At 42.1% G+C, this 25,842-nt stretch overlaps 1 protein-coding gene across 4 annotated transcripts in view; it reads right to left on the bottom strand.

Annotated features, from left to right (window-relative positions):
• Positions 1 to 25,842, bottom strand: part of LIPA (lipase A, lysosomal acid, cholesterol esterase) — a 32,984-nt gene that overhangs the window by 3,356 nt on the left and 3,786 nt on the right. Inside the window, exons 1-8 of one of the 4 annotated variants that reach the window (XM_014547477.1) lie at positions 25,237 to 25,836; positions 22,750 to 22,861; positions 21,276 to 21,393; positions 12,997 to 13,195; positions 11,763 to 11,872; positions 9,687 to 9,823; positions 5,043 to 5,189; positions 4,430 to 4,501 (exon numbers count right to left, since the gene is read on the bottom strand). In XM_014547477.1, coding sequence (XP_014402963.1) covers positions 4,430 to 4,501; positions 5,043 to 5,189; positions 9,687 to 9,823; positions 11,763 to 11,872; positions 12,997 to 13,195; positions 21,276 to 21,393; positions 22,750 to 22,860 — 894 coding nt within the window. In that variant the 5' untranslated portion in view covers position 22,861; positions 25,237 to 25,836. Of the gene's footprint in view, positions 1 to 4,429; positions 4,502 to 5,042; positions 5,190 to 9,686; positions 9,824 to 11,762; positions 11,873 to 12,996; positions 13,196 to 21,275; positions 21,394 to 22,749; positions 22,862 to 23,091; positions 23,213 to 23,602; positions 23,626 to 25,236; positions 25,837 to 25,842 lie in introns of those variants that run through there. The other 3 variants (XM_014547478.1, XM_014547476.1, XM_014547479.1) reach the window with 3 other exon arrangements.

The raw sequence follows: 25,842 nt of genomic DNA on the forward strand, positions 1-25,842 counted from the left end.
ATATATATTACATACAATATATATAAATATACATGTATGTAGAATTAAAAATAAATATTAATTATAAATCACATATATAAATTAATATAATCACTGTATATTCATATATGTATTAACATATTTCTGTATGCTTATATATAAGCTCCATATATAATCTCCATATTTTCTATATATTTACTCTACTTGACTAGTTATATTACTTAATATTTTAATGATTTTATTGTTTTGACACTTTTTCTCGAGTACCAGTATCAGAATAATCACCAAATTGTACTGCACACCAGCACAATTCTAACTAGAGTCATGAAATAATATTGTATATAAAATTCAAATTATGCATAGATCGCATGATATAAAAGTATTTAAAAGGGCACTTATTTTTAAATTTTTAAATAATTCAAATTCACACCTCCTCTATACATATCCCCAAATTAAAAATATGTCAAGACTTAAATCCAAAATCGGCAACCCAAATGAATTGGAAACTGTTCAAGCTTTGGCCAGCAGGTGGCGTCTGGTAAAGAGGAAAAACATCCTCTGTGGGAACTGCTGTTGATTCATGTGAGGTTCCAGGTCTTACCCGTTGCCTAAAATTCTACTGTCTGATGTAATAAAAGACGGCGTAAGATTGGAAGCCACAGGGGATTTCCACAGGAGAAATGCTAGCATCTGCAAAGGACAGAGTTTAAATACCTGTGGCACATTTAACAAGGAGAACAAAGTATGGATGTACAGCACCTGCTAGGGCGTCTGTGCTCTAGCCCTGGCTGTCAGTGAAAAAGTATCAGTGCAAGCTGTTCACCACTGTAGACAGTGTACCGCTTTCTCACATATGACTTTCACATTTACATAAAGCACCCTAGTGAGTATGGAACACACAGGAAAAACTTGCCTAGGGCTCAGACTGAACTTCTAAACTTGACTTTCGTGCCTAGCGTCATAGGAAATCTCAGAAGGAGAGAAATGCGAAGATGATTATTTGTAGTAACAAAAACATGGAAATAAGCTAAAGTCCAATCATAACTATTTGGTTAAATACATCATGTTACATCAATGGACACAACAGTATGCCACTTTTGTAAATACAAAGATAATAAACTAGAATAATATTTTAAAATAATACTAAGTGAGGGGAAAAAGTCAGAAAATGAAAGTGAGCAAGCTCTATAGTTACACTTATAAGAAAATCCTATGTGACCAAAGATCAGGAGGACATACTTACACTATTAGGATAATAGGATAGATGGATTTTAAAGTGACATTTTAAAAATTATTTTTATGTCTTGAATGGTGATAAAAATGTCAATAGGCTCAACTTTTCTAAAGTACAATCTGTATCAGAAATCTTAAAGATATGCCTCCCTCTGACCACTAAGTCTACTTCTACAACTGCACCCTAAGAAAGTAATGAAAGATCTTTAATTCAAGAATATCTGTCCCAGAATGGTTTACTATTGCAAAAAAATAAGCTATCGTAGCAAAAATAACAGTAACAATTACAATAATAATAATGAAAATGTTAATAATAATAATTTAAGCAAAGGAAAACTGTCTGCTGTTACAAATATTTTAAATTTTAGTTATTGACCTGGAAAGGTATTTTTGATTACAGCAGAGACAGCTAATTGCCCATTCTTGCTTGCTTCCTTAATCCCCAAAGCTCTTGCTAAGCACATGGCCACCAGGGGAGGAACCACGTCCCTTATATGCTTCCTTCCTGGGGGCTGGAACACACATGGAGGCAACCCGGCTCCCACCAGGTAGACGGGGCAGCATGCCAGGAGTGGCAGAGCTGCAGTGCGGGGGGAGCTGGGACCCTGCGTGACTCCCGGGAGCACTGTCACACCCCCTCCACCCCGATCCCGTGGCACTGATGTCTGCACTGTATCATGAGAAACAAAAACTATTTTAAGGCTGTATGATGGCATCTCTGATTCAGCAACTTAGCAAACATACAGCTATTTAGTTAAAATAATTTTAACGCGTGCATAGTGTAATCCTACTTTTGTAATGAAACCAATTATACAGAAAAGAAAAAATAGAAGATGGCACTGAGAGATTTCAGGACCTGCCACCACAAAATATGTTGCTTTGGCCATTTTTTAATTATTGATTTAAAGGAATGTGAGAAACAGCAGATGCAAGGAAGATACACTGACCTTCCTTTGAAGCAAGATATAATATTCCCATGTGAAAGAAGCCACCCCTATGCCAGAAGGAAGAACTGTTTTTATTATCAGAGATAGAGGGGAGGCCTAGAGAAATCTGTACAAAATGACCTGGGTAAGCCCTGCTGGTGTGGCTCAGTTGGTTGAGCATCATCCCATGCACCAAGAGGTCACAGGTTCAGCCCCCATTGTGGGCTTGATCCCCAGAAGGGGGCATGCAAGAGGCAGCCAATCAATGTTTTCCTCTCATCAATGCTTCTATCTCTGTATCCCTTTCAAAAAAAAAAAAAACCCTGGCTAAAATAACTCTTATTTCCTTTAGTCTCCTATTTATTTTAGTTACTTCTCCACAGTTGCTACTTTGTTCAACCTCGTATATAAGCACTTAGGCCTAGTCACTTCTGTGGGTCTTCATTTTTCTTGTGAGGGCTCCCATGTACATGTAAATAAAATTCGTATGTTTTTCTCCTGTTAATGTCTTATGTCAGACCCAGTCAGAAACCCTAAGAGGGTAAAGGAAAACGTTAACTTCCCCTAATATACCAACATACTACCAGTAGTTATCCCGGGTAGGGGACATGTGGGTAATTTATTTTCTTCTTTGTACTCACATGTATTTTTAAACTTCATAATGAATACATACTACTTGTATGATTTAAATTATACTAAATGTCTTTTTAAAAAGTTTTAAAGACCCTACCTAATGTACATTATTTGTTAAGCACTAGGTTTCAAACGATAGAGAACATCAGAATCACATGAGGAACTTCCTAAAATGCAGATCTCAGGGACATACCTCCAGGAATTTGAGTTCTCAACAGGTTGTGGGTAGGCCCAAGAGCCTGAATTTTTTATAGCACCCTAAGTATTTCTGGACAACACTGTAAAGATAGGCTAGGACCACCCTTCTTCAAATCGGACCGAGTTCCTGGGCTCTGGGCATGGTCAGTGACAGGAAAAAACAAAAACTTGTCAGATTTATAAAGAGAATAATATCTGTAAACTAAATTTAAAAGCCCAGTAAAGAACTAGGTTTTGGATTGTCAACTACTATGCTGTACACCTGAAACTACTACAAAATAATATTGAATATAAACGGTAATTGAAAAAAAAATTTTAATTTAAAAAACGTATTTTTTTAAAAAGTAGGAAACATAAAAAAATAGAGTTTCATGCAAAAAAACAAGACAAACAAACAAAAAAACTATGTTTGGGAACTGTTTTTATAAAATGGAATGCTAATTATTTAAACAAGAAGTGAACTTCTGAATGTTCTATGAATAAAATGACCTTGTAGGGCACCCTCAAACTCCCACCATAGGAACCCCCAAACTTCACACTTGAATTGTAGCCCTCAGCCTGCCAGGGCCCAGGCCCCACACCTTCAGCAGAAGCCTTCGCCAGCAGGCACCCTGGCAGCCCGCACCAGGGTGTCCTTGGCAGGCAGAGAGTGGCAGCCCCTGGCCAGCAGCCCAAGGAGGGAGAATCAAGGAGAAGGTCCTACGAAACAGCTGCACAAAGCAACGCTTCTTGACAAAGATGACTCAGCGAACAGAAGAGCAAAGGGCAGGACTGCCTTCCGCAGTGCATCTGGACTTCGGAAATGTTCATGAGGCACATTCCAATGTGGTTAGAGCCTAAAACCACAATGGGGCCCCAGAGCCCGGCTCTGAGCCTCAGTCTGCGGCCTTCGACCCCGGCCAGCTGCTAGATTAGAGGGGCTGGGACAAGAACAGAAGCCTGGATTGCAGCCGATCCAAGAGCTCTTCTGCAGACCTGGCGCGTGGTGGAGGCCTGCCACCCAGAGGGGTGGAGCGACCCTGTCCTGTAACATTCAGCAGGTGGTCTGACAGCCGAGGCTGCCTCCTTCCCAGGGGCCCCTGAGCCGTGGGGCCTGGGGGGCAGCTGTACTTGGCTGAGGCACGTGACACAGCACACGTGGCCTGCAATGGTCACTAAGCTGGGTAGTTCAGCAGCTGCCTTCAACTCGGAGGGCCATCCTCCCCACAAAAGTGCACTAATCCCTGAGGTGACAAGAACTGGGCCTTTTAAAAAATTTTTCCATTAGGTAAGAGGGTAGAATATGTGCCAAAAGGCAGGGGTATTTGGTGACAGGGTACATAAAGAAAACAAATGACCATCAACAGAAACGTGGCTGAGGAGAGAAGCAGGAAGGGCGGGCAGAGAGGTACGTCATGGGATGCACAGATCTTCCTGACACTGATTTGACACAAACCCCACTGTCCTCCGGGAATGCCTACCTGGCTCCAGTGTATCATGTTTTGCACGGACGTCCCAGCGGGAGAGTGTGTCACATACACAGATATTCTAGACTGCAAAAAGAATGTTGAAATAAAGAATTCTAAAAAACAGTGTTAAGGAGGCATTGATAATACACAAATTTTGCACTTCAAAGCATTAAAAACCACAGAGCCACAATCTCCATGATATGATATTAAGAGCAGGAAAATATTCTTTGACTACAAATATGTCATAGAAAAAATATGTACAAACACACACACACAGAGTACATGGCAACAGGGTAACCGTGGGGCTGTATGGGTTAAGATAACTGCTCATTTTTATTTTCTTCTTCATGCTTTTCTGAATTTCCAGAATTTTATATAACAATTATACCTTACGTTTATCATCAGAAACAAGAACATTTAGTATCACTTTAAAAAATTCACTAGTGTGTGTGTGAATGACCATTCCAAACTTAAACAATTATATAATTTTTAAAAGAAACAAATCACTAGAATAAATATAAATGTCATTCCTACCTCTCCAGCATGCTCTAACACAAATAAGCATATTCACAGATAAAATAAAATCATTCAAAGTTAAAGCAAATCTCATTATAAACATACATACCATATTTAAATTTCTCTCATTAAATCCACACAGAAGGAAAAAAACATTTCCGCAAAGCTCTTTCAGAATGACATGATTGCAGACATGCAGACTCAGCCACTTCAAAAATGCATTCTGGGGGAGAAATTCTCTCTCCCCAAATAAATCCTGCAAAGAAAAAGAAACCCAAGAAGGCCTCAGCGTTTCATTCTGCTACACGGGCCTCCGTGACCACCTCAGAAGCAGAGACAGGAGAGAAGTAGTAACCAGTGGAATCTAATGAACAAAATAAATTGACGAACAAAATAGAACCAGAGACATGGAAATATGGAACAGACTGACGAATCTCAGAAGGAAAGGGGGGAGGGGTGGAGAAGAGATTAACCAAAGAACTTATATGCATCTATGCATAACCCATGGACACAGACAATAGTGTGGTGAAGGCCTGGGTGGAGGGGGGAGTGGGGAGGCAATGGGAGAGGGGTGGAGGGGGTCAATGATGGGAGACATATGTAATACTTTCAACAATAAATATAAATTTTCAACAAGAAGAGAAATGGTTACCAGTGGACGTTCAAATTAGGGTACCTTAGCAATCTGTTTACTAAGGCAACAGCAGATGTTACAGATGTGCATTTAAAGTTTCAAATGAAGAAAGGGAGGCAGAAAATCCAGTAAATTTGCAGTGGACTTTTACAGTGGGAAGGGACCTCAATGATCACTCATCCCAGGGCCATCTCAAGTTTCACTTGACCTTGATGAATTGGTAGTGACTTCCGAGAAAGAGTCAAAACTGTGATTGATCAGCAATGGGCACATACATCTAATCTGATTCCACTGGCCAATGGCTGCCCACTGCCTATTGTTTTCTTTCATACTTTTTTTACTCTTTTTTTTTTTTAATCCTCACCTGAGGACATTTTTCCATTGATTTTTAGAGAGTGGAAGGGAGAGGGAGAGGGAGGGAGGGAGAGAAGAACATCAATGTGAGAGAAACACATCAATTGATTGCCTCCCACACGGACCCCAACCAGAGCTGGGGATTGAGCCTATAACCAAGGCACATGCCCTTGACCAGAATCGAACCTGGGACCCTTCAGTCCACAGTCCAATGCTCTATCCACTGAGCCAAACCGGCCAGGACCATACTTTTTTTTATTGTGGTAGAACACATAGCACAAGATTTACCATTTTATCCACTTTCAAGTATTCAGCTCAATGGCATTAAATACCCTCACGTTGTACAACCAGCACCTCTCTCCATCTCCAGAACTCCCTGGACATCTCAAACTGCAACTCTATCCCCATTAAACAATGACTCCCCATTACTTCTCTACCAACATGCCCGCTTCTGTAAATAAAATTTATTGCAACACAGTCACACTCATTTCTTTACACTCAAATGTTTCTCTGGCTGTTTTTATACCATAAGGGCAGAGGTGAGTAGTTGCCAACAGAGACCATTATGGCCCACAAAGCCAAAAATATTTACTCTCACAATCTTTACAGAAAAAAGTCTGCCGACTCCTGTTCTATATCAATGTTGATCAACGGCAGCCGAACCTGGCTCAAGTATTTCTGGGACAATCACTATGATCCCTAATCCCAAGGCAGATCTTCACGTACTTCTGCACCAGGAAATAAGAAAAAGATCTTCCTTACATTGAACCCAAATTTGTTCCCTTACAACTTACACTTTTGCTGATGCCTACCCTCTGGAACAGCGGTCACCCACCAACCAATAGTCCACGGACCACTGGTGGTCCGTGAGGTCCGAAAGGTTGGCAACCGTTGCTCTGGAAGGTCAAGCAGGAGTGAGAAATTCAAATCCAACAAAAGCAGTTTTATGGGTTGAATTGTGTCTCTCCCTCGCCTCCCCCGCAAATCTACTGAAGTCCTAATTCCCAGTATCTCAGCATGTGGCCTTATTTGGAAAGAGGGTCTTTACAGAGGAAATCAAGTTAAAATTAAGGTGTTAAGCAATCTGACCGGTGATCTTATAGAAAGGGGTAATCTGGACATAGACACAGAGGGAGGTCTGAGCACACACAGGGAAAGTGCCATGTGAAGATAAAGGCAGAACTTGGGGTGATGTTTCCACAAGCCAAAGAACACCAGGCAAACCACCAGAAGCCAGGGCGAGTCATGGAACAGCTTCTTTCTCACAGTCCCAGCAAAGGCGTGTAAATGTACGTGATAAAACAGCACGTGCAACAGGCCACCCTGCCCCGAGTGATGGCTAGGGAACACTGAGGACAGGCGACCTGGAAGCTATGCACAGCCTAATGTGTGCAACTGCTTTGTGGTACACAGCGTCCTTTTTATTCCCCCCAAATAATCAATTATCAAGATTTCCATGCTCAATATTCCACTTTTTAAAACTGAACTACCAATTTAACTTAAAGCATGGCATGGGCTGTATTCAAAACTCTTAGGGCAACTGTGGTCTGCTACAGCCTGCGATCTGTCTTCTCCAAGGCAACCAATGGATACCTAAAGACTGATACCAGGACTCCTTGAACTCCCTTTCCTCCAGATTAGTCACGCTAATATTAGCTGGGAGAACCAGGAAGTAAATACCATGTGCTGATAAGGTCAAGGGTGATGAAAAGGCGTCAGTTTCTAAAACTCATGGCTCTGAGTCTACATAATAGTCACATGTAATAAATGCATATATGTTTGAGGTTCTCTACTAACAACAAGTTAATAGGATCAGTGACTTAAATTAACAAGCCGAGCTCTCCTTTTGACTGACAAAGGAGGTGAAGTTGTCTTGCACTTCAGAACTGTCACCCAAACACTGCTGTGGCCAACTCCGTTGAAAATTACTGCAGAGCAAGACAGCATTACAGAAAAAGGAAAATTCACCTGACATGGACAGGCCTGCTCCTGTCCACCCTGATGTCTTCTAATACACACCTTTGTATTCTGAGAAAGAGTTGTGACACTCAACTTTCATGGAAGTAACATAGTCTTCCCAGAACAGCAAAATTCAAAGGTTTCACTCTTTCACTTTTGTCACGCTCCAGGATATTATAAAACACTAATGTCTGGACCAGTAATTCCTAAATACCAGTCTCTTTGGCCTGCATGAGAAACATATAGGGTACAGATCCTAGACCGAACTCCAGGTTTAACAAAACACCATCTCCAATGTGGGGAGGGGAGTTTGTGTGTTTACAAAGCTATTAAATCACAATCTCCAAGAACTAAATTAAATTGAATGCATTCCTATGACACAGTAGGTTCAGTTCTCCATTTAAAAAAAAAAAAGGTACAAGGATGCAGCAACAGCAAATCAGCAGCAAACTTAATATCCACCACAGGCATCTGGCAGTTCTTTATCAATGGAAAACTTACTTTGCAGCAGTTAAAAAGCATGTGGTAGAGTTTTATGCATTAACATAACAGCTCTTCAAGAGTGAAAAGTATAATCTGCAGAACAATATACACAGTTGAATACTGTCTGCGTTAAAACAAAACAATATATGTCTCTCTGGAAAGTCACACACAAGGTCTATAGGAAGAGACCCTAAACCAGTGATGGCGAACCTATGACATGCGTGTCAGAGGTGACACGCGAACTCATTTTTTTGGTTGATTTTTCTTTGTTAAATGGCATTTAAATATATAAAATAAATATCAAAAATATAAGTCTTTGTTTTATTATGTTGCAAATATCAAAAAATTTCTATATGTGACACGGCACCAGAGTTAAGTTAGGGTTTTTCAAAATGCTGACATGCCGAGCTCAAAAGGTTCGCCTTCACTGCCCTAAACTGAGCACTGTGCTTAATTATGAAGAAGGCACCAAGAGAAGCTACAGTAAAGGACACTTTATCTGTAATATTCGAATTGTCTATAATGAAAATTTTAATAGTATTACCCAAGGCATTATAAATTAATTTGGTTTGAGGAAGCCACATCTTATCTGCATATCTGGTCACCTATGCAGAGAAACCCATCTTATGTGAGAGTCAGATTCTAAGCTCAGAGTACAGGCTGTATTTCTTATGAAAGTCTCTTAAATGGCCAGTAGATGTGCTCTTCCTGATTTGTAGTATATATGCCTGAATGGGATTTCATATCGGTGTGGGTTTAAACGTGTCATACATAAAAATATATAATGCATGCTAATGGACCATCTGGCCTCAGCTGTCTCTCAACTCCTCATAAAAACTGCTTCCTTCTTGAATAGAGCTTGGGGTCACACAGCTCAAGGGCTAAGCGCCCATGAGGTTACTGGCTTGTGTTTAGATCACCCTCATTGTGGTCAGGGTCAGGCATGTATGTGGGAAGGGTGCATTTCCTTCTCCCACCTCCTTCCTACTCCTCTACACCACTCACTGCATAGAATAAAAGGCAAGTCCAAGAGGATTAAGCTACCTTCTCCCAGACTCTCTTGTGCTCTCTTTGCTTGATTGGTAGATATCTGCACTGATATGTTAACTATGAACATGGGCCTCAGGTGCAGAATTAATGATACACCTTCCCTGACTCCCCATGATCTGGAAGTAGGGGAAAGGGGGAGAGAAGAAAAACCTTGGAGAGAGAAATCCCACTTTCCATTGATGGCAAACCAAAAAGGAGAAAGAACAAATTCTCCCTCTAATGGCCAATTCTTCAGATCTGGAAAGGAAGTTGGGGGAGGGGTGGGTTGAGTACCTTAATGAGAGGATCTGGAAGTAGTCCTAATTTAGCTAGAGGGGTACTAGCGAACTCGACTGAAGCCACAGGACCCAGAGCAAAAAACATCTTAATCTTTTTGGCCAGCTCCGGGATCTGTGAAAATGCTATAAAACCTGTGGGAACAAAAGGAAGGAAACAGGCATTTGATCGTCTGAAATTTTTTCTGAAAAAGCAGACTGTCAAATTACAGCAGGAAGGCTGGGGAATAAGAGATCAACCGAAGGGCTTGTATGCATGCATATAAGCATAACCAATGGACACAAGACACTGGGGGCGAGGCGGGGGGGTACAGGAGGCCAGGGGAAGGTCAATGGGGAAAAAAGGAGACATATGTACTAACTATTTGTAATACTTTAAACAATAAAATTAAATTTTTTTAAAAAAAAAAAGCAAGGGCAGTTGTGTGTGATACCCTCTAGTGGCAACCTGAGAGACACCCAGGCAAACACTTGAAAGGGGTCCTCTGAACTATGTGCACAGTTTGACTAAACTAGTAAATCAAGTATTTGTTAAGTGCTTGTTTCAATTTTTCAACCTAGTTATGCACTGGAAGAAATCTTCGTTGCTAAAACCAGAAGATGTTTCCTGTTCCTTTAATAATGTAAACCGAGCTCCTGAAAGATTGTAGTCCTAGCAGCTTGGGAGGGCCCCACCACGTCCATATTCCTAAGAACAATTTACAAAGCCATTCAAATACATTAGCAATGACTCAGAAATGACTGGCACATGTAGCGTGCCCTAGCGTTATAATACCTCTTAGCGTCCTTTCAGGTCACTGCTAGCCTTAAACATGGCTTTAGAATGCTACTTTAGAGAGCAGTGGGGCAAAGGGCATTCAGTAGACAAGTCAAGAAATATGAATGAAGAAAAATGCTTAACTTAATGAATAAGAAAGGCAAAAAGATACCCACGTTACTTTTTGAGTGTGTGTTCTAATGAGACCATGTGACATGAACATAAAGATATTGGTCACAGTAAACACTAACAGAGGGAATTATTCAAATTATGGAACGGTTCCTAGCCCTAATCAGAGGAACTCTTGTTTGCTAGAATTATGGGCAATTTTTATTTTCTTTAAACTTTGCTCATTTTCTATTTTTGTTTACAATGAACACATATTACTTTTATAATCACCACAAATAAAAAATGCATATGACTTTTAAAAACTATTTGTAAATAAAAGTGTAACAGCATTGGCAAAGTAACAATGAAACGGGATGATTTTTGCATATCTAGTAACAAGACTACATCTTTGTAGTTAGCTTCATTCCACTGAACTTTAAGTCAGTGTACTTTCTTGTTTTCCTTTTAAAAGTCTTTGCACTTATGAAACTTGTTTTCCACCCTCTCACATCCCCATGTTGCTTAACTAGAAAAACATGTAATAGGCTGTGGCTTAATACCTTTAAATTCAAGAGAACCATGAACAGCATGGTTTATCCATTTATATTAAAGTCTGAATTTCCAGAGAAGATAAAATATTACCAAATTCTTTACCCTATTCATTATTTCTGCTTGGCAATAATAATAATAATAATAACATCCCTAGCTGGTTTGGCTCAATAGATAGAGCATTGTACTGCGGACTAAAGGGTCCCAGGTTCAATTCCGGTCAAGGGCACATGCCCGGGTTGCGGGCTCGATCCCGAGTTGGGGGCATGCAGGAGGCAGCTGATCAATGAGTCGCTCTCATCATTGATATTTCTATCTCTCTCTCCCTCTCCCTTCCTCTCTGAAATCAACAAAAATATATTTTAAAAAATAATAATAAAAAAGTCTATTTAAGCTAACATTTTTTTATATTTCACTTTTCAGAACAAATGTAAACTCTGTAATAATACATTATATCAATCAATGATTCTCTCTCATCATTGATGTTTCTATCTCTCTCTCCTTCTCCCTTCCTCTCTGAAATCAACAAAAATATATTTTAAAAAATAATAATAAAAAAGTCTATTTAAGCTAACATTTTTTTATATTTCACTTTTCAGAACAAATGTAAACTCTGTAATAATACATTATATCAACTTCCAATCTTTATTATATACATACCTATTGTAGTGCCTTGAGAATGACCCACATAATACACTTGTTGTTGGCCAGTTTTATTCAGAACGAAGTTAATTGAAGCTGATAAGTCATAATTTGCCATCTCATCATAACTGAAATCCAAAAATGGAACTCTTTCATTGAGACATTACATACAAATGCAGCACACACAAACAGTAACTGTGCAGTTTGATGACTTTTCATAAACTGAACCCAGCTGGGAAACCATGGCTAAGCGCAGGAAATAGAACTACCAGAACTGCAGAAATCCCCTGAGCCCCTTCCCAATCGTGCCTCTAAGGGTAACCATTATCCTCATTTTTTACACCATAAATTAGTTTTACTATTTTTGAACTTTTCTATAAATGGGACCACAGTATATATTCTTCTGTATTAGGCTACATCCAAACTGTCGCACATAGTTATAGGTTGTTCATTGGGTAAATAGAACACACTGAATTTGTCCATTCATTGTGAATGGACAAATTGGTAGGTTCCAATTTTTCACTCTTACAAATAAAGTGACACGTCGCTGTACACGTCCTTGGTAAAGCTCTCCTTCTTGCATTTCACGTCCTTAGGTAGGCTCCGGTATAACAAATGGGAAGCCAGTCTGGAGGATCCATAGCCTGCTCTTCTCTGTGCCTGGTATCAACACAGAGCCCGGACCCGTGGACATGTGAGTGCTCGTCATCAGGAGAAAGATGAGCCAATTGTTGCCACTGCTTATGATGTACCAGGTTCTTCCCCTGTCTCCTCTCCTGTAATCCCCCAATAACCTTATCAGATAGGTATTTATTATCCCCATTTTACTTGAAGAAAACTGAGACACAGAGCGCTTATAGACATGCCCCGTGTCACACAGTGATTGACTGGTAGAGCCAGAAGTAAAAGAGAGAGGAGGAAACTGTGTGGATATAGAGTCGTGACCATTTGGAATGTGTGCTTTTGAAGGGAGGAAGAAGGTTCTGGGACACAATTTACCCAGCAGCTCCCACACCACCGGGAAGGTCAATATCACTAAAAATTCCTACTTGAATCTAATTCTTAAATGTGATCACGTATTTAAAATGTGCCTTACTGCTGTTTATTAAATTCCTAAAAAGGTTTAAAACATTTCACGGTCCACCAGTTCCTTCTCTCCTACGACCTCAAGTTACCCGTCTATCTGCCACCCTGGTGTCTGCGTTAAGGATACAAAGGAACTAGACGCCTGTCAAGATCAAGCCAACTCTACCTGAAGGCCCAGTATTCGTCCTCAAAAACTGAAAGGGTCTTGTGTTTCCGAGACCAGGTGTTTCCCCTGCTGTTCCCCATCCACACGTCGAAACCAGCATCTGCCAGGATGAAGCCCAGGCTGTTGTTGGGCAGGTTTGTGACCCAGTTACTTGAATCTGCCAGCAAGCCGTGCTGCAGGAACACCACTGGTTTGGGACCTGAAAGACATTTATGTGTAGGAACTAGCAGCACCTCGCTTCTAAACAAGCGTGAATCTTAAAGCAAATAATGAAATAGAAATAAATGGAAATATTAAGGTAGCAACGCACTCCTATATAACATTAGTAAGTATATATTTTTTAATAGCGTTGGCAAGGTAACAGTGACACTGGACTATTTCTGCCTATCTAGTAACAAGACACATTGATTTAATCATCAAAAAATTTTTAATTTTTTTAAAGTACTCATGTAATGTTTCTATACTTTGTTTCAATAGATTTCTCAGAAGGCATCCTAACAAAACAAACCAAAAGATAAATATCACACAGACACAAATTCATAAGTATATATAAAGATATATATTCATACGTGTGTACAAACATATATATATTTATATGTAAATTTATCTTCTACTCACCCATAACTGAGACAGTGATATAGTAGAAAAAAACAAAGATTTGGGAGTCAAAGAAACCTGACCTCTGGCTGCTAACAGTGTTAAAACATCCAGTCATTCATTAAACAAGCATTTATTAAGCACCGACTATGTGCCAAGCAACCCAACTATATGCTGGGGACCCCACAGAGAAGAGAAATAAGTGAGAGAGAGAAACCTCACCGTCATGGAGCTGACATTATACTGACCATGAGTTTTAGCGTCAGACCCTCCTGGGTTCAAACCTGTCCTCTCCTAGTTCTGATGTGCATGTTGGGCACAGCATATCAACATCCCCCTGAAATTTGTATCATCCCCTGCAGCACGGAAATGTAATATGTACCTCACAGGGAGTAATGAGATATGAGATACTATATGAAAAGTTCTTAGCAAAGCATCTGACACACAGAGTTGAATAAACATTAGTTCTAATTATTATTAAGTTCCTTAACCAGTCTGAGTCTTAGTTCCTTAAAGAGCTGTTAAGAGGAATGAGTTAGATAATTAAGTGTCTGGTACAGTGGTGTCTGGTACAGTGACTGACACATAGGTCAAAATGAATAAATAAGAACTCCCTTTGCCTTCTGCCCATTCTTTATAATAGTGAAACACTTGAGATAAACTAATGGTTGAGTGGACAAATAATTCATTGCAACCTAACTGGTGCAATAATTAAGCTATCAATGAAAGGACTGTAGCAGCACATAGCCTTGAAGGGGGGGAAGAAGAGTCAAGTACAAAATTATAGTCTACTCTGTACTCCAGCTATGCAGCAATGCTGTATGCAAATGAGGAATGTAAAATATCAGCAAATAATGAGAAGACTGATTCGTGGAATACTCAGATGGGAAGTGAACTGACAAATTTTTCTTTCTGTTAGTTGGATTTCTTTTCACCTTGCTGAGAAAAGCTCATTGAAATAATAGCTAGCTGCGATTGCATGCATATAAGCTCTAAGGTATTGTGGTGAACATCCCGTGACGCTGGTACTATTCCCATTTAGCAGAGAGGGAACTGTGGCTAAGAGAAGTCAAGTAACTTGACCACTGTTGACTGAGAGCTAGTAAGTGGGAGAGTTGGGATATGAACCCAGGTATGTCTGATACCAGGGTCCATCACTGTCATTTCTTTGCTATAGGAAAGGAGGTTAGCCAGAGAGAAGTCGTTCTAGACCAGTGGTCGGCAAACTGCGGCTCGCGAGCCACATGCGGCTCTTTGGACCCTTGAGTGTGGCTCTTCCACAAAATACCACGTGCGGGCACGCACGTACAGTGCAATTGAAACTTCGTGGCCCGTGCGCAGAAGTCGGTATTTTGTGGAAGAGCCACACTCAAGGGTCCAAAGAGCCGAATGTGGCTCGCGAGCCGCAGTTTGCCAACCACTGTTCTAGACCACAAAGAAAGCCCTCAGAGAATAAACAACCCAAAGAGGGGAAGCTATCTTGCAGGGAACTGGACCAAATGCTTGGAAGAAAGCAATCTCTGGTGGGTGCAGGAGATAGAGAATGGGAGACAGGAGCATGATACTCAACCTGGCCCGCTCAGGCAATTCTTCCAAGGACCAGCCTGGTCCATGCACTCCAGCACCTGAGGCCTGGTGTGTCTGAGCAACATACTAATATGATAAGAATAGGGCTGCCTTCCCCAGCTGTGCCCTACAATTAGTTTGTTTGTCCCAAACTGGCTCTGGGAGGGCTGGGGACTGAAGGGTAGGCCTAAAAGCATCTTGGACCAGAGAGGGCAGGTGACATTATCATGGTCACCTAAATAGCACAGAGTCAGCAAAGGGAAACAGCCCAATGATGACCCATCACAGTGCTGCCTGCCGTGATTAGGCCCAAACATGGGTGGAAGTGAGGAGGGGATTGCTCAGGCTCCAAAAACCAATCTGCTGAGCCCACAGTCTCCCAAGAGGAAGATGACCGGGTGAATGAGGAAGTTCCTCCTGCCTCCCAAGCCACTGGCCTTCTCTGCCAGGGCAGTGTCTGGTCAGGCCTCCACTGGTCAGGCTCTAAAATGGTATGAGAAATCAGCTGAGGTGCAAGGACAAACCAAAAGAAGAACAAGGAGGAAATCACAAAGATCAAGGCATTGGCGTGAAACAGACCTTGGTTCTTACTAACTATGAAACCCATGTAGCATTTACTCAAGGTCCTTTTCTAAAGTGGGAATGATACAGTGGCTGATACACAGTAAAGCTCAATAAATAATGGCTCATAAAAATATTAATGAGCGTATAAATTTAATAAAATAATATTAGAACAGAAGTCACAGGCAGGAGGATGAGAGAGAGAGAAAGAGAGGGAAGAAGAAGAAGCAGAAGGAGGAGGAGGAGGAGGGGGAGGAGGGGGAGGAGCAGGAGGAGGAGAAGAGAGATATGTGAGAGAGACATATCAACTGGTTGCCCCCTGCATGTGACCCCACCAGGGGTGGGGAGCAAACCTGAGGAAGAAGAGGAGGAGGAGGAGAAACAACAACACTGCTGGCTTTGAAGATGGAGGATGGGGCCAGAAGCCAAGGAATGCAGGCAGCTTCTAGTTGCTAAAAAAGGCAAGAGCCTCCAGAAGGAACACAGTCCTGCCAACACCTTGATCTTAGGCCTTCTGACCTCCAGGACTATAGGATCATAAATTCGTGGTGTTTTAAGGCACTATGTTTGTGGAATCAGCTACCGCAGCAATAGGGAACTAATAGAGTTGGGGACTAGTTTTTAACCCCCATTTCTCTGATAAGGACTCTGAGGCACAGTGTGACTAAGTAACCTGTGCATAGTTGCACAATCAGCAATCCCGAGCTTGGGCTCAGAGGCGGCAGTATGCCTCCTGGGCCTAAAGAAGAGGGGGCCTGGCTCCTTGTTAGTCTGGCAGGAGCTTGCATAACCAAAACCTTTCAGGAGCTCTTAGAAGATAGGCTGTAAGTGGCATAAGGGCTCCCTCTCCTCGGCAAAGAGAGGTTCTAGACAAAACGGCACCAAGGACTTAGCTCACAGTACATAACCTTCCCACCACTTCACAGTGAGTAATGCAAAGTCAGAACCGCCCCTCACTTTAGACCTTTCTGCAGTCATCTATGGGACTAACAAGTCAAGGAAGCTCGACACCCAGCAAAGTAGTCCCAGGCTTGTGCAAACCCAAGTCCAAGGACTGGGTCAGCCATCCCTTTTGGCTTTAGATCACCCAAAGCTTCCGGGCCTGGAAGGCTTCCTGAACCTGCCCCAACCACTTGAGATAAATCCTAGAAAACATTCTGCTACCTGGTTGATTAACAGTTACCGATTATGCACACAGCACTTCATTTCTCATGAATTAAACTGTTACAAAAGAGCTATTAAGATCCGGCCCATGTTAAAGATAAGGTAACTGATTCCTGGAATCAGAAATTAAGAAACCTATCCTAGAAGACTCGCCTAGTAGAGAGCCAGAATTGAAACCCAAATCAGCCTCCTTCCAAAGCCCTTGCTTTTAACTTCTTCTCTAAAGATTCATTAGAAAACAGAAATGGTGGGGAGAGGAGGTATGCTTATACGTATTCCAGACATTTCAAAGCAAGCCAACCGCTGTTTCCCCTGCGTATCTAAATCACCTGGGGACTTAGAAGATAGACATTTCTGGCCCTGCTTCTGATTTAGGGAAGCCTGCAAATATTTATTTTTGAGACACTCTCTCGGCTCTTCTGATACAGCCCATCCATAGGCATGTTCAACATGGATTCATCTAAAGGGGACCATGTCCAGCCCTCGAAGGGCAGCCCCTGAGTCTTTGCCAAGGCAAAGTTCACAGTGCCCGTCTGTGCCCACTGAAGGCAGCCGTTCATATCCAGAGCACCATCAGATACACAACTTGCAGATAGTGTTGGTGCTTCATTTGATGATTGTCTTATTGGACAATTTATTTCCCAATTAGGCAAGGAGTAAGTGTGCCTTGTTGCTGTTTATTTACTTTAGTCAAGGCCTATATGTCTATCCTTTTTTTAGCCAAATAAAATAAGTATTCTGTCAGGAGACTTACTTGCTCAAGACTTATTACACAAGGCCATGTTCTCTAGTTTTAAAGAACACTATCTCAGATTGGCTGGCCTGCTACCCTTTGACCTGAAACAAATCTCGTTCCTTCTTTGAACTTGGCTGCCTCACCTAGTAAAATGAGGACGTTGACCTAGAACACAGGTTTTCAGCCCCATGGGCTCTACCTTGGAATCCACAGGAGAGTGTGTTCAAAATGAAAGCTCTCCAAAACCTTCACCCAGGCAGGACTCTGAGATCCTTCCAGCACTAACATCCCATGACCTTCTGGAATAAGGCCGAACAGATAAAAACAGAACCACTTCCTTATAGATGATGACTTTCTGAATTTCAGTTCCCTTATGGAGTTAGTGCCAAGCAGGGGTAGCTCAACACCCAATAGAAAAGTTTGCTTGACATTGAGAAACAGCCTGCACTTACTTCACAGATCACCAAGAGCTTCCGAAACAAGCTTGCAAAGCTGCCCTAGTTAGTAGAGGTTTGACCAGACAGGCAAATGATTGTCTAAACCAGGGGATTCTTTTCTGGGTCCATAAACTTACTACAAATACATACAAAATTTCTGAGCACACAGGTGTCTTTTATTCTACTAGAGACGAGGCCCACTGCCTTCATCCAGCTATGTACCCCAATTCTGAAGACTGCCCTGATATCACTGTCACTCAGGCTGACTGTGCCAAGCTGACTCAGGCATCTAGTTGTGGGTTCGGTCCCCGGTTGGGGTGCTGCTAGTTGCTCTAAGGGATACAAAGATGACAAAGACACAGCCTCAAAAAGTGGCTGGGGGAGCAAGGATGGGGAGAAAGAGGCACAAAACTAAGTCAACCCAAAGCAAAATAAGCAAAGCACCTGCAGAGGGGGATTAGCAAGACTCGCCTAGTAGAGAGCCAGAATTGAAACACTTGGCAGTCCAGAGAAAGTGTGTGTCTCCTTCCGGCTTAAGCAATCCGGGAGAGCTGGCAGGGAAGCTGGACTTGGAAGGATGAGAGGAATTCTTTGTAAATACATATAAAAATGAAGACAGTAGGCAGGGTGGGCAGCATTCCAGGGGTTGTGTTCACCAGCTGAACTCCAGGGGACTTTAGAAAAAAAGGAAATAACTCAGTTGGATTTGCGTTCCAAAAGGAGTTCTTTGATACTTTTAACATAAAATCACAACTTTGATTATATCATGCATAATTGGGCTATGGAGCCTATTTAAACCTGTGCAGTTGATAAATGATGAAAGTTCCTTAGGTAATGGGTAAACACAGCTGGCAACCCACAGTTCTCAAGCACTCCTCGTGAGCCTTGTGAAAGAGGTATTCTACCCCGTGCTACAGGGGAAGACACTGTACCCACCAGAGCTTAGGACTGCACTAGCTAATTCGGGGAGTCATATCCATGGTGAACGTCAAAGGCCTACTGCTTACAGAATGGGGGCAAACAGTACAGACAACAAGACAGAAGATGAAGGAAAGGTTCCTGTAGATTGCTGACTGGCAAAATCACTTCATTATGCCTGGGCTCTACCATGTTTAATCCTGAAAAATTACATAAGAGGGGTGAAAACAGGGAGGCTGGAGAAAAAAGAGCAGTTGGCATGTGTAGAGGAGCCATGTGCTAAGCCCTGTGATCATAAAACCTCCAAGAATCTCCAGATGAGGCCCTACATGTGCCCAGAGGGGACCACTGTGACAGGACTGAAGGATGGTCTCCATATGGCTGTAAACTCGGGACATGGCAGCACCACAGTACAGCCAAAAAGCCGAGGGAAAACCCTTTAAAAAGGGTAATAGGAACGGTTTCACTTAGCCCCCATAAATGAATAATGTTTCAGTGTTCCTTGTAACGACTTATAAGTGGTATAAGTCATTATACTATGGTGTTATTGCTGTATTAAAAGCACTAATTTCTTAAAAGATAAAGCAGACTGAATTTTCATATTCCTGTTTCAAAATTCTTTCTTTTTTTTTAACATACGGGAAGTCTTTAAAATGGACCTGGCTGAAGCCTCTCTCAAATTCTGAGCTGAGTTCAGGCGTCCAGTTAAATGGTAACGAGAACATAAGGTAGGGTGACAGTACCCTGGCCAGGTGGCCCAGTTGGCTGGAGCATCATCCCATGCACCGAAGAGGTTGTGGCCTTGATGCCAGGTAAAGGCACATACCCAGGATGTGGTTTCGATCCCCAGTTTGGAGGCCTGCAAGAGGCAACCGATCAATGTTTCTCTCACTCATTGATGTTTCTCTCTCTCTCTCTCTCTCTCTCTCTCTCTCTCAATATCAATATCAATTAAAAAAAATGTTTTAAAGAAGATAGGGTGGCAGCCTACCAAAGTGAAGGAAAGAATAAATTGAAGCCACATCACATGAGCAGCCTAGAGAGGACTTGACAGCCACTTGACGATGGGAGTCAGGAATGATTCTGCAGTTTCTAGTCTAGGTCATCAGGAGGGCAATGGTGTTATTAATAGAGGAGGAAGTCGGGAGAGGAAGCTGAATGAATGAGAAGACGACGCGCTCTGTGTGAAGCATCTAATGAACTCTGTTTGTCTATTTGGCTTAAAGGAGCCAAAGGAACACCACTGACCACACTGTTCCTGCTTGAGTGCAGGACGATGAAGAGCCTCGGCCTTGGAGCAGGGCAGTGCTCAGGGAAACCACAGATTTCCTTCAAACTCCCCTGCCCTCTGAGCTTAGCTCACAGCAGGTGTTATGTACACACCACTGATCCCCTACAGGAAGGCCTCTGCACAACAGAGGAAGAAGGTGGGGAGCTCGTGCTAAGGCCAGATTTAGGGTACTTTCCGTCTCTGTTCCCCATTTTGACGGCCAAGGGTATCCACTGCTCTACACACTTGCCAAAACAAGAAGAATATAGACTGTAGCCCACAGAAACAGAGAGTGGGAAAGACTGAAGGGGAACTTTGAGATTATTCCAGCCAATCGGCTGTTTTTACAGAGGAAGAATCCAAAGCCCACAGATGTGAAACCACACAAGCACTTAGGGGCTGACCCAGACCTGGCACTGGGGGCTCCTAGCTCTTCTTCCTACCACCTGGGAGCAACTAAGAATCATGCTCACTTTCCTCATACTCCAGGGCACAGCACCTTCCCCCGCAACAGCCGTGATACACACAAGTAGGGCATGTGGCACAACTTGCTTAATTGCCATATGGACAGAGAAGCCTGGAGGTAGTGATAAAGAAAAAGAAGAGGAGGCACATTCTCTAAGCTTGTTTTTACTGAGGATTCCTGCATCTTTTAACAATGACTCGCCTACTAATTACATTAGTCAACTCACCACTTTTAAGAGAAATCCTATGAATACATATTTTCCTTTATATATGGAATCTGAAATCAGTATACAGGGTTTACTTAAAAAAAAAAGAAAGAAGAAAGAAAATAAGGAAGGAAACCAAGATCATATGATCTCTCTGAAATAAAATATATGTTTTGTGTGTTTTGAGCAGGAGGAAAAATAGAAACCCTCACAATAGCTCATTACTCATTTCTGTAACATGCTTATTAAAAGGAAGCTTAACAGTAAGTATCCATACGACATAAAAATCTCAAGAGGTAGAAATTAAATTTCTGGCCAAATTCCAAGCTTTCCTATCTTGACACAGAAAACACCCATACCTTCGTCAGAATGGTTCTTCCTCCCATGAGGGATTCGGTGGAGGCAAAGAATATACCCATCTTCGGTCTCGACTAGGTGTTCCTCACTAGGAAATCCCCAGTAAGAGATAATTTCACTCTACAGAGAAAAAATAATAATTATAATGGAAATTCTACAGACAGAATCTGATAAGATCTCCCATATTTACCGGCAAAGGAGAAGACACCATGTCAATGACATTTTCCAGGCTTCACTTAAGAAATCGACTGTGGCCCTGGCTGGTTTGTCTCAGTGGTTAGAGCATCCAACTGCGGACTGAAAGGTCCCGGGTTCGATTCTGGGCAAGGGCACATGCCTGAGTTGTGGGCTCGATCCCCAGTAGGGGCCATGCAGGAGGCAGCCGATCAATGATTCTCTCTCATCATTAATGTTTCTATCTGTCTCTCCCTCTCTGAAATCAATAATATTTAAAAAAACAGTAACGAAATCAACTGTGATTGAAATTTTAGCCTGCTGAATCTAGTAGCACACCCACCACAAGAGTAAATCCTGCACTTGTTTTATCTGTGTTCTACACACAGGTGTTTGATTACATTTGGCATCATCATTCTGGCATGTTCTGCACCAACAGTGACTAATTTTATCATAGCTTTGGGCCTCTTTGTTTTCATCCTGGCTCCCAGGCACAAATAAACACTCTTCTTTCTTTTTCTTTTCTAAATGTAACAGCTAATCAGGGCACATGCCTGGGTTGTGGGCTTGATCCCTAGAGTGGGATGTGCAGGAGACAGCTGATCAACGATTCTCTTTTCATTGATGTTTCTACCTTTCTCTCCCTCTCCCTTCCTCTCTGAAATCAATAAAAATATATTTTTAGAAATAAATAAATAAATGCACCTGCTAATTATGTGATCTACCACTATTCTCATTTTAAGAGGTCCTCTCCTGTTTTGTTTTGCTTAGGAATCTCTGTTTTCCCAATCCTTTATGCATAAATAAGGTATTTCCCGACTTTATTGTTTACTTAAGATTAAAAACTTCGACATGTTTTAATTGCTCAAGGGGTTATTTTTGCTTGTTTTTTCTAACTAACAAAATGTTTTTGAGACATTTTGATTTTTGTATTGAACTGTGCTTCCCGGACATTGCTGATCACAATCCTTGTTCGGTGTATTGTAAAAGCAGCACTCAGTAACATTCTTGCAAAGTTTTGACTTGTTTTTACTGTTCTTTAAACAAATTTAGTGAGACTTAAACATAATTTATCTCAGTAAGAAGTATATAGTTTTAACAATAGGATGCAATCTGCAAAATACGCCTCACCTGGTGGGAAGGTGTGGCAAACTGAATCTAAGATTTCAGAGAACATGAAAGCACTATGAGATAGAAAGAGATTCGAGCTTGTGGCTGCACGTAGCCCACATAACTGAATTTAAGAAAATACTTAACATCTGTCACATGCATCTTAAAAGCAGGTGACTTTGAGAAACTTACCACGTTCATATTTGTTTCAGGATCCACGACTGCCTGCTTCCCTCTAGATGTCTCGGAATGCAGGGTCCCAAGGGCCACACAGAACACCAAACCCAAGAGCCACATTTTCATTCTGCACGAAACAGTCTATTGTTATTCGTCCAAGTTTCATTACACATAATTATGCTGATAGATTAATGTCCCCATAAAAAGTTCAGAACCAGGTTTAGGGCAAGTAAAAGTGGGTAAAGGGTAAATAAGAAACAAGTCATATCTGGAAGCCAAAAAAAGGAATTCTGTTTTACTAGGAAACCTCCCCAATAACTACCCCCAGTTAATATGTGACCTAGCACACCCACTCACCTCTTCACCATGAAGTTAAATAAATTGTTCCTGGAGAAATGGAGGAATTGGAAGAAAGTAGGCCGAGAAAAAGGAGGATCCTCAAAAGTCCCGAGCCTGTTAACCTCCCACGTTTTCCTCCCTAATTGTGATTTAAACATTTTTTTAGTTTGGTCCATATTAGCTCTTGCCCCACCCCCCACCTCCACCTCCACCCCCATTTACTCACTTCCATTCTTGCTCAAAATTATATGTCAGCATTCAAATTTGCCACCCCAGGGGAAAAAGTGAAATAAAAGAAAAGATCCTGCAAGAGAAGCGGAGGCAAAGAAACCACCCCTCTCTCCTTCTGAGACCCTCCAACCATCAACAAAGACCATCTCCCTTCTGGCAGTGGTGGGCACAAAATCACAGCATGGCAAAGACTTGGGGATGGATGTTAAAGGCAAAGTGAGGTGACTCTCCCAAGGACACCCTGATGGTTAGAGGCAAGGCCCAGGCCTCCTAGCTTTTTTAAAATAAATATACTTACTTATAAGGATCGATGTGTCGCCCTAGCCGGTTCGGTTTGGCTCAGTGGATAGAGCCTCAGTCTGCAGACCAAATGGCCCCAGGTTTGATTCCAGTCAAGGGCATGTACCTTGGTTGCAGGCTCCTCCCAGCCTGGGCCCTGGTCGGGGCATGTGCAGGAGGCAACCAATCGATGTGTTTCTCTCACATTGATATTTCTCTCTGTCTTTCCCTCTCTCTTCCACTCTCTCTGAAAATCAATGGGAAAATATCCTCAGGTGAGGGTTAAAAAATAATAACAAAGATCTATGTGTGTATGCCCATACAAAGACTTGTACAAAAATGTTTATAACAGATTGTGTATAATAGCCCAAAACTGGAAAAACCCAAATGCTCAAATGAGTGAATGAATAATCATATTATGGTATATGCATGCTAGTCAGCAATACAAAAGAATGAATACAATAACATGGATGAATTTCAAAATAATTACAGTGAGTGAAAGAAGACAGGCCCCCCCCCCAAAAAAAACTACATATGATTCCATTTATATAAAACTAATCATATTGATTGAAAGTCTGAGGAAAAGGGGGGTGGAAAGAACGGGTTACAAAGGGATATGAAAAGGAAGCTTGGGGGGGGAGTGATGGATAGGTTTATATATTGAATTTACTGATTTTTCACAGGAGTGTACATAGTCAAGCTTATAAAATTGTATAATTTAAAGTATGTCTTTTTATTTCATGTCAATAATAGAATACAGCTGCTTTTAAAAGACTATGCTTAAATTGAGTATAGGCATATCTCGGTGATAGTGTGCATCTGGTTCCAGACCACAGCAATTCAGTGAGTGTGGCAATGGAGCTTTCTTTATTCTGTCTGGAACCAAACACAAAATATCTCCAAGGTAGGCCTGTATTCCATGAATCTTAAGAAACTGGTTCTTAGGAGATAGCAAAAGTGGACTGACACCTTCTGTGGATGCAATTCCTACTGGTGCTGCACTTATTTCTACAAGCAGTGGTGAGCCCCGACCTTGTAGGCAGGGGGGGATGTCATGTTGGGGTCTACATGGGAAAAGCAAGCCTACTTGCATTTACTCAAAAGTTTGTATTTCTTCATAGTGGTTAGAAGGGCTGTACCATCCTTGGCTACCTTTTATCATAAATACAACCTCCCAAAACTCCATTATTACTAGGGAGTAAGGGGTAGGTTGAAAAGAAAAAATGAAAGGTTATAACCGCAATTGAAAGCAACGAGGCATCCAGCAGGAGCTGCTGCTCTCCGTTCAGCACCTACAGACCTGGGACCAGCTGTCCACAGGCGTCTCCAGGAGGTAACCGCTGAAGCCACTCAAGGAAATAGCGCCCAGCTAACTTTCCTTCCAACACAACACTAAGCACGTTTCTCAATCACTTTCTCAAGTGATTCTTGCAGGGATGAAGGCTGATAAGTGTAAACGGAGAGTAAAAGCCCTTTTCAGGGAGCATTCCACAGCTGGACACCGAGTGCTTTTCTAGGCTCCCTTAGCAACTTCCCCTCAGTCCTTTCCATATTGCAACAATCCAATGAAATGCTTGTCTGCCTTCATTTCACTCCAGCCCGAAGGCAGAGTGGGTGTCTGATTCAACTAGGACCCAACCAAGTGCCACTCACATATCAGATGCACAATGCAAATTTTGCAATATGGGATCGGGACAGTCCAACAGTTCAGTGGCTGAAGAAAAGCTCCAAAACAGCTTGCCACGTAGGTTTATAATAATAATAACAACAACAATATCTTGCTATAGGGTCTTGGGACTTACGATGTTAATTACTCTTCTACCAACTTTATGCAGTACCCTTACATCCTTTTTTCGGGAAACTGAGGTTCACCCAAGTTAAGTACTGAGAGCAGAGTGACAACTGGCTAAGCAATATCGCCTTAATTTTCACCAGGATCAATGCCAAAGTCCACCTCGACCAAGCTCTGAGCTAGGTCGGGCAGGCTGCCTGAAGGAGCTAACGGGGCGTAGAGGAGGAGGAGGAGGAGGAAGGGGAGCTGGGAATCAATAATCAATAATCATCGCAGTCGGAAGGCTCTGGGAGTCGGAGGGCACCTGGGAGGGCGGACAACTTCAGACGGCTCCCTACTCCTGGCCACTGGAAGGTGCCTCAGGCCACCTGCTGGTGCTCGGGCAGGACTCGCGGGCCGAGAGCAGAGGGTGCTGCCGCCGGCCTGCAGAGGCTCAGGGATGGCGGGACTGAGACCCCGGGACCCGG

The sequence above is a fragment of the Myotis brandtii genome, unplaced genomic scaffold, assembly GCF_000412655.1.
Source record: "Myotis brandtii unplaced genomic scaffold, ASM41265v1 scaffold475, whole genome shotgun sequence".
NCBI lineage: Eukaryota > Metazoa > Chordata > Mammalia > Chiroptera > Vespertilionidae > Myotis > Myotis brandtii.